Source organism: Antechinus flavipes, chromosome X (assembly GCF_016432865.1).
Source record: "Antechinus flavipes isolate AdamAnt ecotype Samford, QLD, Australia chromosome X, AdamAnt_v2, whole genome shotgun sequence".
Lineage (NCBI taxonomy): Eukaryota > Metazoa > Chordata > Mammalia > Dasyuromorphia > Dasyuridae > Antechinus > Antechinus flavipes.
This window is the reverse complement of record NC_067404.1, coordinates 8,574,215-8,588,667: the sequence shown is the minus strand read 5'-3', so window position 1 is coordinate 8,588,667 and position 14,453 is coordinate 8,574,215. Positions and strand designations below refer to the sequence as shown.

General features: G+C 40.5%; 1 protein-coding gene across 2 annotated transcripts in view; it reads left to right on the top strand.

Moving 5' to 3' along the window:
* Positions 1-14,453, top strand: part of VAMP7 (vesicle associated membrane protein 7) — a 45,546-nt gene that overhangs the window by 9,675 nt on the left and 21,418 nt on the right. For both annotated transcript variants that reach the window (XM_051969210.1, XM_051969208.1), the window contains exons 2-4: positions 8,428-8,583; positions 9,187-9,244; positions 10,542-10,679. In XM_051969210.1, coding sequence (XP_051825170.1) covers positions 8,438-8,583; positions 9,187-9,244; positions 10,542-10,679 — 342 coding nt within the window. In that variant the 5' untranslated portion in view covers positions 8,428-8,437. The remainder of the gene's footprint in view (positions 1-8,427; positions 8,584-9,186; positions 9,245-10,541; positions 10,680-14,453) is intronic.

The window sequence follows — 14,453 nt, the reverse complement described above, 5'->3', positions numbered from 1 at the left end:
GGCAATTAATAATTGGTTGCTAGTGTGTTCCATTGATCTCTTTTTTAATGACTGCTGCATTTTAATCTATTTGTCCCTCCCTTTCATCATTTCCTTTGATAGGCTAGATCTTTGTTAATTTGATTGATCTAACATTAAAAGAGTAAATTAATTTTGGTAATATTGTCTTGTTATTCTATTGGCATGCCCTTGTTATAAATACTTAATATTTCTCTAGTTATTTAAGTTCTTTAATTCTTTTTTTAATGAAATTTTATTGTATTTTCCATCCCAGAGTGTATCTTACCTTCCCTAGCCCTTTGAGAAGGCAAGAAATACAAAACCCATTACAAATATGAAGTTATACAACTCAAATGTCTGAATTAGCCATGTCTTAAAGAAATAAGAACAGAAAAAAAAAATATGTTTCTGTCTGCTCTTTTGAGCCCATCAGTTCTGTCTCTGGAGGTGGGCAGCACATTTCATCATGAGTCCTTTGGAATTGTGGTGGATTGTTGTATTGATCGGTTACTAAGTATTTCACAGTTGATTATCTTTTATTTCTTATTACTGTTTACCTGGTTCTGCTCACTTCATTTTGCCTTTCTAGGTCTTTCTGAAATTAATCCCTTTCATTGTTTCTTAACAGTACAATAATATTCCATCCACTTTATATACCATACCTTGTTCAGCCATTCCCCGGTTGATGGACATACCTTTAATTTCTAGTTCTTTGCCACCACACAAAGAGCTGCTATAAATATATTTGACCCATGAGTTCTTTTCCTTCTTTGATCTTTTTGGGTCATGTATCTAAAGTGGTGTTTCAGGGGCAAAGGTTATGTAGTTTAATAGTTTTAGAGGCATAGTTCAAACTTGCTTTCTTTTCATGATGGTCAGACTAGTTCACAGCTCCACTAGCAGTGCATTCGTGTACTTATTTTCCCATATCCTTTCTAGCATTTATCATTTTCCTTTTTTTGTTCGTCTTAACCAATTTAATAGGTGTGAGATAGTCTTTCTTTAATGCATACTTTGTAATTTAATCTCTACATGTCTTTTGAGTGCTCTGGTTGGTAGATTACCCAGATTATTTCATTCATTTTGTAGTTCTGGAATGGGATTTCCTTTTTTATTATTGCTTCTGGTGTTTTGTTGTTATTTTAAAGAAATGACGTTGATTTTTGAGGGGTTTTATTATGTAGCCCACAACTATTGAAACTATTCGTTCAATGGATATCTTTGCTGATTCCCTATACTTGTCCAAATATACCATCACATCAGCAATCGGGGATAGTTTTATCTCCTATTCATCTGTGTTCCTTTCTTTTATTTTCTTGTCTCATTGCTATTGCTAGCATTTCCAGAACGGTATGAAATAATAGTGACAAAGAGTCAACATCATCGTTTCCCTCACTTTTTTTGGAAAAGGTTCTACTGTAGTATTGATAGGTGATTTTTATAAAGGCCCTTTTGTGCCTATGCTTTGTAGGGTTTTTGGCATAAAGGAGTTGTACTCTAAGACTTTTTGTTTTTTGCATCTGTTGAGGTAATCATGTGTTTGGGATGTATTGGTTTTTAATACCATTAATTAGGTTGATCCCCTAATGTTGAACGATTCTCACATCCCTAGTATAAATATTGCTTGGTCATAATGAATGGTTTCTCATCTATATTGTTGTAATCTGTTTCTTAGGATTTTGTTTAAAATTTTTCACATTGGCTTAATAGTTTTCTTTCCAAGAAGTGTTTCTTCCATTCTCTTCATGAAGCATCTTCTCTTTCTCTCATTTAGCTCCTCATTCTCTAATTCATGGCCCCTCTTACCAGCTGGTCTTTTCTCTTCTCTCTGTATTCTTTGTGCAATCAAAGCTTCCAAGGTATCCATTTTGGGCCCTCCTCCTTAGGTGCTTTCTGCCACTGCCTTGTAGGGCTTAACCTGTGGATTCCCCTTTTCATAGTACTTTACTCCTAGAACAGAGTTAATTATTGCAAGTATCAGAAAGGCTACTGTCCCATGGTAGGGCCCTCTCCCACTGTGTCCCTCATGAAGTCCAGATTTACCTCAAAAATCTCCACCATGGGTCCATGATGTTCTGTTCTTCCAAGTGCCAGTTACCCCTGAGGGTTCTATTGCCTTTCCATCTGTGGAGGGCAAGTAGACTTTCAAGCTTTAAATCCTACCTGTACCTAGCTGGAACATTCATCAGTGGAACCCCCTCCCATCACCAAAGTGAGACTTTCTTCCTTTCTCCCCATTCTTCAGGGACACTTTTCAGTCCTTCTTTCCTCCTCACCTGCTCCTCTATGGACTCTTTTCTTGAGATCATAGAGATCACTCTCCCCTCATTGCTAACCTTTGATTTCACCTTGGCACATCATAAACTTGTCTCTATACGCTTTGGTTTTGTGTATCCTCCTGTGTTATAATGTAGTCCCAACAATAACAACAAAGATTTACCTGTACGCTGGATGTCATCAGGCTTTTTCTGTCATGCCCAATGTCCATTTCTTCACTGATGTTTCCACCAGGTTTTTTTTGCCTTTACACTTTTCTCCTTGTATACATTTAGAAAGCAGTCTCTTACTGATCTGTCTGCTGTCACTGTGTTGCTTCTGTTGTCCTTAGCTGCCGCATTTATTCTTTACTCCTGCATTTCTGTTATTTAAGAAGCAAAAGAACTCTTAGTTTGGGTTTTCTTTTAAAAATTTTTTAAACATCCCTTTATTATTGAACATCCCATCTTTTTTTCCTGTATGGTTTAGCTCAGATTTGCAGGGTAGGTCACCCTGGGCTGCACCTGAGCTCCATTACTCTTTGGAACCCATTATTCTATTCCCCCTTACATTTTCTAGTGGGCATCAAATGGTCTTGCATTATTCACATTTCTTTTTCTTTCTGTTTTTGCCTAATGGTTTACCAAGCGTCTCTCTAAATTGAATGATTAAATTTAACCACACTCTCTGTCTTGAGTGTTTGCAGCTTTGTTGTTGGAGTTTTTTTTTCTTTTTCTGGAATATTTAAAATTGGTATTTCATTTTTTATATTCAGAAGTTCTGGCTAGTTCTCTTCTGCTACTGTCTACATTATGCTGTTGAAGTTTTTTGTCCTGTTGTGTTCTTCTGAGAAACTTATGATCCTTAGGCTGTCTCCATATATCTTGTCTTCAAGATCCGCGTTTTTCTTGAATAATGAGCACAGCTTTTAATGTTTTGTTGTTTTGCTTTTCTTCAAGGTTGTTCTTCACTTCTGCATATTTACATTCCAGATCTATAACTTTCTCTTTTATTTCTTTAGTGAGGCTTGCCGTGGCAGATTTCATTTATTCTTTTTTGCCCCTTATTTCTGCTGTATAGATCATGAATCCTGTTCTCACGATTCTCATTTTCAGCCATTCAGGAACTATGTTCTCCTCAAATTTCACAGGGTCCTCTGCCTCATCAAGTGTCAGATTTTTTCCTTTTATTTTTGTTTAAGGTCTTTGGATTTTTTTTTCCTGAAATCTTTGATAATTTCAGTCTTTTTAAAATAAAAATTCCCCTGTCATTCACTTCTCTTGACTCCCTTTACTTTGATGTTGGTTTCCTTGGGAGATTGATATCACAGCCTTTTCTCATACTGGCCAATTCAGTTGACCAGTCAGGGTCTCTCTGCCTCAGCTGACTTTTGAGGGGACAGATTTGGTCCCAGATGGATGCTGTGTTCTTTCCCGAAGGTTTGGTAGAGTACTACATAGCCCCTCCCTCCTCCATCTCTCTCTCCCTCTCTCCTTCCTTCCTTATCTCTCCTCTCCCCATTTCCCCCCATTCCTGTCTCTCTTTCTTCCTTCTTTGGCTGGCACTAGCTTTTAGGAGCTTTGCACCATTGGTGCTGCAAGTTTATCTGTCCTGCCATTGGCTTTGCTAGTGCTCTACAGGGTTGTGACCTCTGACAGGCTTTTGTTCCTGCGGGGCTGTGGACTGCTGACTTTCTGTCTAGGCCAGGATTAGGTTCCACAGCCTGAATCTGGGGGCTCTTTGCCACTGGAGATGGGAAGGGGGGATCTTGGATATAGGATAGATTTGGAGGCTGCTAGTGTGGCCATGCTGCCAAGTGAACTCATGGTTAGTGAGAATCACTTCCTGGGGTTTGGGCTTACTTTTGTTTTCCTTTTTTGGATTCTTTTTGTGCTAGACCATGGAAACAGCTGAAGTTGCTTTATCTTTGGCAGGTAATTCCTGAATTGGAGAAGTTCCAGAGGTTGTGGGAATGGGAGAAATTATCTAGTCTGCTATCTTTTTACTCATGTGATCCAAAACTTAAAAGTGAAATTTTATTTTTTACTGTTTTAACATCATGTTACATTTCCCAGAGTGTAATCCCACCAGTCCCCTCAGAGAATCCTTCCTAACTTGGCCCTCTCCTACCTTCTCAATCTTCTTAGGTCTTACTCTCCTCCTTTATTTTCCATGATCTCGTCACACTGGCCTCCTGGCTTTTCCTTATGGAAAATGTTAAGAATCACATTCAGATAGTCATTATTGAGTGTTATGCAGATGCAGATGCCAATAACAAGCAGATTTAGCAATCTGATCAAGAAGCTTTTCAACTGAAAATCAAGGGAGAGGAAAAAATAGCTTATGTATTTCCACTAGTTCAACACTGCTTCTAATTCTTTTCTCTGGAGTTTTTATTTCACTGTTTCATCTCTTGCTTTCTCTCTTTTAAGGATTTTTGTATTTCTCATGGAAAATCCCTTTTTTTTTCTTTTACTTTCTGCTTATAGTTAATTTGGAGGTAGGATTATCCACTAAGGATGGTCAAGAAGTGCCCTGGATGGTTCAAAGCAGTGGTCAGTGAGAAACAGGACTGCTGAACCATTCATAAGGAACTGTGAGACCACATATCAACTTAGAAAACATCTATTAACCTCATTTATGTTCTATTGTATTTGTATTTAGTTTGTTAGCTATGTCCCAATTACATTTAGTCTGGTTCCTGAGATATTCTCAGTGTTAAGTGATCTTAAGAAGTACCTCCAGATTTGGTTGACTCAGAAATAAAGGTGCTTAGTTAGCCAACTGACATGGATCGTGGCTTGTGTACAGAGCAGTCAGGAGGAGTTCCTGGAACTCTCCATGATACTTGGCTGGTGGATTACAATGGATCATTTAGGCAAGAGAGCTTCCCCTCCTAGCTGAATCAACTCGGGGAGCCCTTAGCGCTCTTATTATTTTTGAATGTCATTCTTTGGCTAGAAGAAAATCTCTTCTTTCATTCTAATTATTGAATCTTTTTGTTCCAATATTGACCCTAAACTACCAGGGGCCTATCCTGAGTTAGCTAAAGAACAAGAGATAATTAATTGGTTAATGTCTGCTGGAAGGAAAGTAAGTCACCAATGTTCTGTTCTGGGATCTTGGTGATTGGAGTTTTGGGCACTACCCAATTAGAAGTAATAGTCAGTGTGTTAAAAGATAGCTGGAAGTTCTAGAAATCTCAGCAAACTAGAATACCATGCTAAATTGGACAGGCTGCACTTATTTGATCCTTAGTACTATACAGAATTGGGTTTGGCCAGGGTTCATGTGATAAAAGATCCAGTATGAGCGAACAATATTTTTGGCAGCCCAAAGCATTCATGTGACATTAGGCTACACTCATAGAAGTTTTTTGTTTTTATTTTTTTGGTTTGTTTGTTTGTTTGTTTGTTTTTGTTATTATAGCTTTTTATTTACAAAACATATGCATGAGTAATTTTTCAACACTGATCCTTGCAAAACCTTCTGTTCCAACTTTTCCCCTCCTTCCCCCCACTCCCCTCTCCTAGATGGCAGGTAGTCCAATACATGTTAAATGTTTTAAAATATATGTTAAATCCAATATATGTATACATATTTATATAGTTATCTTGCTACACAAGAAAAATCGGATCTTTTTATGTTTCTCTTGAGTCCTATATTTGGAGGTCAAATTTTTTGTTTAGCTCTGGTTTTTTCATCAGAAATAAATGCAATTCACCTGTTTCATTGAATGCCCATCTTTTTCCCTGGAAGAAAATGCTCAGTTTAGCTGGGTAGTTTATTGTTGGCTGCATTCCAAGTTCCTTTGCCTTTGGGAATATCAGATTCCAGGCCCTTCGATCCTTTAATGTGGATGCTAGATCTTGAGTAATCCTTATTGTGGCTCCTCTGTATTTGAATTGTTTTTTTTCTGGCTGCTTATAATATTTTTTCCTTGGTCTGATAGTTCTGAAATTTAGTCACAATATTCCTTGGAGTTTTAATTTTGGGGTCTCTTTCAGGAGTTGTTCGATGAATTCTTTCAAAAGCTATTTTACTTTCTGATTCTATGACATCTGGGCAGTTCTCTGATGATTTCCTGAAAATAGTATCTAGACTCTTTTTTTAATCATGATTTTCATGAAGTCCAATAATCTTTAGATTATCTGTCCTAGATCTATTTTCCAGGTCTGTTGTTTTCTCAAGTAGGTATTTAACAATTTTGCTTGACTGATTCTTGATGTCTCATTGAGTCATTCACTTCCATTTGTTCAGTTCTGATTTTTAATGAATTATTTTCTTCATTTATTTTTTATTTCTTTTTGTATTTGTCCAATTGAGTTTTTAAATGAGTTGTTTTGTTCTGTGAAATTTTTTTTAATAAGTTATTTTCTTTTTCCAATTCACAAATTTTGTTTTCCTGGGAGTTCTTTACCTTTTCCATTTCACATTTCAGGGAATTGTTTTCTTTTTCCACTTTATCAAATCTTTCTTTTAATAAGTTATATGCCTTTTCCATACTGTCTTGCTGAGCTTCTTTTTCCTTTCCCCATTTTTCTTCTAGCTCTCTTTTAATATATTTTCTAATTTCTTCTAGGAGAACTTTGTGTGGTGGGGATCAAATTATATCCCCCTTTAGGGCTTCATCTGGAGATAATCTGCCTTTAGTCTCCTCAGACTGTGCTAAAAATGAAAGCTAATTGAAAATGGCCTGCAGCACCTCCCAGGATGCCTTCCCTGGAAGTGTTCTGAGGGGGTCCTGTGGCCATCTTGCAGGTGAGCTTAGCGATTTCAGAGGAATAAGTTCTGAGGCTGCTCACGGGGCTTGATCCATGCTACTCTATGGCTGACTTATTGAGAGTAGATCAAATCAAATATCAACTGTGCTGCCTTCTATCTCTGATACTTTTTAAAGGTTATTTTCATAGTCATATTGTTGATTGGCTATTTCAGTGTCTGATACTTTGTGACCCCATTTGGAGTTTGGTTTGGTTTTTTGACAAGGATACTGGAGTAGTTTGCCATTTCTTTCTCCAGCTTACTTTACAGATGAGGAACCTGAGGCAAACAGGATGAAATGACTTGCCTAGGATCACACAGCCAGTAAAGGGCTGTGGAATCTTCCCACTGCCAGGCGGCATTTGACATTTGAACAACATGTCATCAAGCTTGTAGTTTTTGCCGTAGAGTTGGAATCCTTGACAGTTCAACTCAAGAAAGGACCTCAGTGTCTAGTACCTCATCCTGCCACGTGATCTTCAGAATCTTTTTAAGACAATTCAGGTGGAAGCGATTCAGTTTCCTGGCATGTGCAGGTAGACTGTTCAGATTTCACAGGCATGCAACAATGAGGTGTGCTAGATGGTGCACTGGGCTTGGAGTCAGGAAAACTCATCTTCATAAGTTCAGACACTGCCCAGCTGGGTGACCCTCTGCAAGGCACTTCATCCTGTTGCCTCTGTTCCTCATATATAAAATGAGCAGGAGAAGAAAATGGCAAGAAAACCCCCCAAAAGGAATCACAAAGAATAGGACGTGACTAAAACAGCTGACCAACATAGTGGCTCTGTAGACCTGCAGTTTGATAGAAGGCCTAATGCCTCTTCTCTCCCACCCTTTCCTTCAGATCCTCCCAAACACTGAGCCAGCTAATTGATGTAGACATCCCTAGACAGTTTACTGCCAAGAAAAGGGGACTTATTCACACATTCAGAATTTTTCCATTTGTTTAATCAATGGTTCCACATATGGATGGTGTGCCGTTGACTGGTAGAGAACCTCTGTTTCCTTGCTGTGAATTGTCAGCACACACAAATTCATATTCTGTTGTATTTCAGTCTGAGGCTGCATAGAGCACATGGTCATCTACAAACCTAAAGTTGCACACCAACTCTTTCTCTACTTTAGTGCTAGCTTGTAGCCTTTTCAAGCTAAATAATTTACTGTCAGTGTGGCAGCTGACCTCGATACCATTTTCATCCTTGTTGAAGGTGCCTGACAACATTGCTGAAAACATCATGCTAAAAAAGCATGGGAACAAGCACACAGCCTCCTTCACTCCATTAGTGACTGGGAAAGTGGGAGAGCATCATCCATCTAATTAGATGTTCACAAAATACTTTTTGATTACAAAAAAAAATTCTGGTGGAAGAACTATTCTGTCTCACTTCTGTTTTCTTTTATTAGGATTGAAAGCATGGCTATCCTTTTCGCCGTTGTTGCCAGAGGCACAACCATCCTTGCCAAACATGCTTGGTGTGGTGGAAACTTCCTGGAGGTGACAGAGCAGATTCTGGCTAAAATACCCTCTGAAAATAATAAACTCACTTATTCACATGGAAAGTGAGTCCTGCTTGGTGATGATAGAGGGGGGTGGGGGAAAAGGAGTTTCATAGCTACAACTAGAACAACACTAAAAAACAGACTTTTGGGTGGTTCTTTGAATTAGCTGCCAATAACCCATGACTGTTTTTTTAAGTTAGGACACTTTGCCAAACTAATTTTGCCACAGGTCATTCTGTGCTTGAACTGTATTGAGAAGATCCAATATGACTAAGGTGGGATCACTGGAGCCCCAGAATCAAGCCTTGAATAAAGAGGGAGGGCCCAGCTGTCTATAATTTTTCAGATGCATAATGTCAGATTTAATATTTTGGGGAGAACCATATGGTAAGAGTAAGTTGGATTTATTTGCACTGAATCTTTAGACAGCAAGCATACGGTGGCCTAGGCCCAAAACCTCTGTCTCAGTAGGCCCTACTAGGCCTTCTCCACTTATATGCCCTTCAAAAGCCCTAAGCCGCCGTGATGAGGCATTGAAGAGTGTTGTCATTAGTAGAGTTGTGAAATATTCCATGTGTTACATATACTCTAGCATAGAGGGAAAGACTTTTTTTTTTTAACGTTGCTGGTAAGTATGGTTAAGTTTTTTATTTGTTTCCACAGTTACCTATTTCACTACATCTGCCAAGACAGGATCGTGTACCTTTGTATCACAGATGATGTAAGTACCTTGGAAGTAGATTGCTACTAATAACCCACTTACATTTTCTGGTACTGTCACATAGTGTTTCAGTATATAAACGGAGGGGACCGTGGTACAGAAAACAGGCTAAACAGGCCACAAGAATTACTGAAACTCACCCAGCCTAAATTCAGTGATTTGAAATTTATCTTCTGAATATACCTCTGAATGTGTCAGAAACAAATGATAGCACCAAACAAGCTGACAGCAAGGATTCTGTATTTTTTTAATGGTCTCTGGCCTGGTGGTCAGAATGGTTCAGTGATGGCTTGTAAGACTTCTCAACCTGCAGAGTCTTAATTTTCCAAAGGAAGATTGCATTCTGTTCACTAGACTGGATTGCAGCAGGAATGTAGCCTAATAAATGTTAGAAAGATTTCCAATCTCATTTAATCCTTCACTAACCAGAAAATTTAAGTAATGGGATATTGGGTATCAGAATAATTGTGATTTTTCTCCCTCTCCTCTGCCTCCTTTTCTTGTTGATTTCTCAAGTTATTCTGTGAAACTGCTAAGGGAAGGAGATAGAAATATGTTAAGTGGCTATGCAAAAACTGTCTTGAGATGTCCAATTTCTCTGGATAATTGAGAATGGATCATATTTATAATTAATCTAATCAGCCATTAATCAAATTCTGAATCTCCCTTCCTCCCCCCATTCCATTTCTTAGCTTCTGCTAAGGCCTGGAATTGAAAGGCTGATTGGTCAAAATGATTTTTCAGAGCTCTAGACTCTGCTGGAAGAGTTTGGTGAGACAGTACTTTAATATAGAAACACTTTCCAGATTGGGGGCATTGTGGGACATGATCAGTGTCCTCCCATTCTCAGTGACTGCTTTTTGTTTTATTTAAAAAACAAACAAAAACAAAAAACCAGACAGCCCTTATGACTTTTATATGGGGAAGTTATAGATGAAAGTTTAAAATGTGCAGATCCTGAAATCAGGATTTAGATTTTCATCATTTGTAGACTTTCAAGTAGCTTCTTGCTAACATGAGAAGGAGGGAGATTGAAAGAAAGAATATAAATGCGATTGAGTGGCCTGGGCGACATAGCTGCTGTGTGTTTGGCCTAGTCCTCTCGGGTACTAAGAGTGTATCTGGCAGGTTCATTCCCAGAGAGCCAGCTTCCCCATCCATCCCCTCTTGCTTGCATATTCCCTTTTGCTGAGTGTGTCCCTGGTACAAGCTGCTGCTCAAACTCTAGAGCCGGTTGCAGCATCTACTACAGAGCGTCCGGCCTGCTCTCTTTACAAATATGTGGGTATCTTTGCAGGATTTTGAACGTTCCCGAGCTTTCAGTTTTCTGAATGAAATCAAGAAGAGGTTCCAGACTACTTATGGTTCCAGAGCACAAACAGCCCTTCCCTATGCCATGAACAGTGAGTTCTCCAGTGTTCTGGCTGCACAACTGGTAAGATCTTTTTCGGCATCAGATGTTTCTATTTGCAATTTTTGCCACCTCTAAATATTTTCTCTTGACAGCTGTTGGATAATAAAGTCTGGCTCGTTCCATAGGCAAGAACTTAACTATAAGCTCCTGCTTATTTGGAATGGAGGGGACCCTGAAGGCGGCTGAGATCAGAATGTGGCTCTTGTTCCTCCACCAATCATGGCGGCTTTGAGTTGGCCTGGTCTCAGCACTCCGGGCCTGTTCATATTCTCACTCATGCACATTGGTAGCAGTCATACTAACTATACATACTAACGCATACTATTCGTGGCATTCCTGTTGGCAGGGTGCCCACACAGAAGACTGGTACTTTTTATTCTGATCGGCAAGACAGGCTCAGCCGTGGGTGCCATGCAAACCTTTCTAGCAGATAACTCCTCCCTATCACCTCCAGGATCAGATACCAAATCCTTCCCAACTTGGCTCCTTCCTGCCTTATCATTCTTATACCTTCTCTATGATCCAGTGACCCCAGCGGCCCCTTGCTCTTCCTCCAACAAGAAATTAGATCGTTTCTCAGCTCTTTGTCTTTTCACTGGCTGTCTTCCATGTTGAAGATGGTCTCTTTCTTGGCCTCGGTTTCCTGGCTTCCTTCAAGTGTCTGCCAAAATCCCACCTTCTCCTGGAAGCCCTTCCTTCTCCCCTGAGTGCTGGTGTCTTCCCTCTGATGCTGCTGCCTCTAATTGAAATTTAGTCCATCTATATCTTAAGGGCCTTTCTTTGTATCTGTTTGGCGTAGTACCTGGCACGGAAGTAGGTACTCAGTAAATGCTTGTTAACTCTAGAAGTTTCTGCCGGATTATTCAGTATTTGTCATGGCTGTTGATGTGAACACTTGAAGGAAACACCAAGAGCTTTTTCAGGAAAATCTTCATGGAACAGCTTGTGGAAGTACATTCTGCCTAGAAAAGTAGAAATAGCCCCTGGACCTGCTGCTGGTCTGGTTTGTACTCTTGCTCCTGAGAGCTTCTCAACACCAGCCACTTACCTGGTTCTGTCCCGGTTTTGCATTTCAGAAAAAGCATTAGAGCAGAAATATGGCCACAAGCTGAGGTCAGGAAGCTGTTAGAAGAACCCCATAGTCTCCGATACACACGGGCTGAATCAGTTAGAACCGTTGCCGTTACACAACGTGCCACGTCTCCCCAGATTTCCACTTGCCTCCCTGCCTGCCTTGCTGCTTCCTCACACACATGCTAGCTGGAGCCTGACACGGGATCTTTCCACATCTCCCTCACCCACATCACTCAGTACCTTTTGAAAAAGACAAGTTATTTCAAAAGGGCAAAACTTCACTTACCCTTTATTTGGGGAAGAGTGTTGGAATGAGATTCTATAGAATTATTTTTCTCAGCTTATTCAGATAGTACTTTAGCTTTTTCTTCAGCAAAATACGCCCTTAAAACAGCAGTTTCCCCTGTATATGCATACTAGGTTTGGTGAGAAGTTGGGTGGTCACTATGTTGCTTCTTAGGAAATGATGAATTCAAGATTCATCAAAGAATAGGATACTAATTTCTGGGTCTTCCGGTTAATGTCGTCTCTGAAGACCCAATTAAGAGGGCATTGGGATAGTCATTGTGTGCTTACTTTGTGCCAGGGACTGAGTGTGTTAAAAAAGACAGAGCTATGGGACTCACCTTTAAGGAGTTTCCATTCTCTCCATGCAGAGAGCTTGCAAGCCTTTCTTTATGAAGGGGATGGCAGTTGGTCATCGGGGGATGCTGCTAGTTCCCATGGGGACTGTTACATGTAAGGCCTTCCGCCAAGAGGATTCCTCTTTGCATCAAGTTGTAAGGGAAGCCAAAGAAACCAAGAATTGCAAGGGAAAGTAGTGCAAGAGTGGAGCAGGGTCCAGTGACCCTGCCCAAAAGAAGGAAGACTACAGAAAGGGCCCATGTTAGGAAAAGCTTTCCAAAAACCTGGAGGCCTTGGGGAGTCACTGCAGGTGGGGGTGGGGGTGGGGGGATGAGGCAGCCCTGCTCTTTACAAAAATCATTTTAGTGGCTGAGTGGAGGATAGGCTAGAGTGGGGAAAGCCTGGAGGCAGCAGATCCACCAGAAGGCTGTTCCAGTACTCCAGGCCCAAGGTGATGAGTGGACAAGAGAGGTGTTATAAAAATAGAAAAGACCAAACATGGATTGGATATGTATGATGAAAGAGGACCAAGGTTAGAGGCCTGGATGACAAGGAGTTCAAAAGAAGAAAGTGTTTGGGGGGTAGAGAGAAAATTTGGGGAAGGGCAAGTTAGGGGGCATGCCCATTCCCCTCTTCTCCCCAACTTGCTAGGCTCAACCCCAATGGCTGCTTTGCCTGTCTTATGGTTTAAATTCTAAAATGATGGGGGAAAGACAATCAGGAAGGAGACAAATTCTTCTATCATCAGTTCCTCAATGGGAGACGGTGAAAGGGCATGGAATTTTTTAGAGTTAGGTGGAGTATATTTGGACCCCTTCTGCATGATACCCCCTTCCTCGCTGCTTCAGGTACAATTACACTCCACCCTTTTCTGCCTCTTCTTCCTCTAATCTCATTTTGGACTTCAACATACCCTGGTGGCCAACATTCCCCAGAAATGGAGCATCAGAGGTACCACAGAGGGTCTGCACCCAGAGAAATGGATTCTTTAGCAGTTGTTGAGCATCTGTTCCAATGTCCTCCTTCCCCCCTTCCACTCTGAGGAATGGGGGGGTGGCATAACTACACCGTGCCCCTTCATCTTCCTTCCCTTTCCTCTTTTCTGGTCACTGTAAAATCAAAATAACAGTCCACACCAGCATCTGATTTTCCTAGATACCCAAGTTCTTTTTAAAGCCTAGAGAGCAGGGTTCCTTCCATAGTCTGCCTAGTAAGAGAACACCTTCCCCCAAAACTTTTCTTCTCAGGGCCCCAAGAAGAGTCGACTTTTTGACTACATTCCCTCCATTGCTGCCAACTGGAGGACCATGAGAGGATTTAATAGATTTTTTTTTTTCAATTCTTTTTTTTGCCATCAATCAACCAGTCGGTGTATTATTGCAGAATTCACCACCATTCAATCATCAAAGGGATTTTCCTAAATTGCAAGCCACCTCCCTACTCAATAAGTCTCCTGACAGGTACATTTTGGTCCAGTGACCTGGTCTCCTGACTGTTCATGAACAATCCCTTCATTTCTCAGCTCCAGGCATTTGCTCTAGCTGTCCGCCATGCTGAGAATGCTTTCCCTCATCAGCTCTGACTTACTGATTTCCCTATTTTTCTTTGTCTTAATTAAAACTCTTCTCTTTCACCAAAAGCCTCCTCCACCCCCTCTTAATTCCTGTGTGTGTGAGTATGTGTGTATTACTCGCTTCATATCTGTTTGCATGTTATCTCCTCCATTAGAGTGTAAGCTCTTTTAGGATTAGGACTGTCTTTTGCACCTGTATGTCCCCCATGGGACTTAGCACAGTGGTACCTGAGACACAGTGGCCATTTCATGAATTTTGATTGAGTGGTTGCTGTCCCTCAGTCAGACTGACCAGAAGCCGCAATCTGAAACTCTCTCTTGTCTTTCTTTGCATCTGTGTAGTCGTGTGGGGGCTGTTTTCCCCGAGAGAACGTAAACTCCTTGAGGACAGTATTGTCTCATTTTTGTCTTGGTATCTCCAGCACCTGGCTCAGTGTATGGCATATTTGTCGACTGAGACACAGACTTTTAGTTTGAGTGGTGGCAGGGGGGAGCACTGAAATGCCTTGATTTATAAAGTGCTC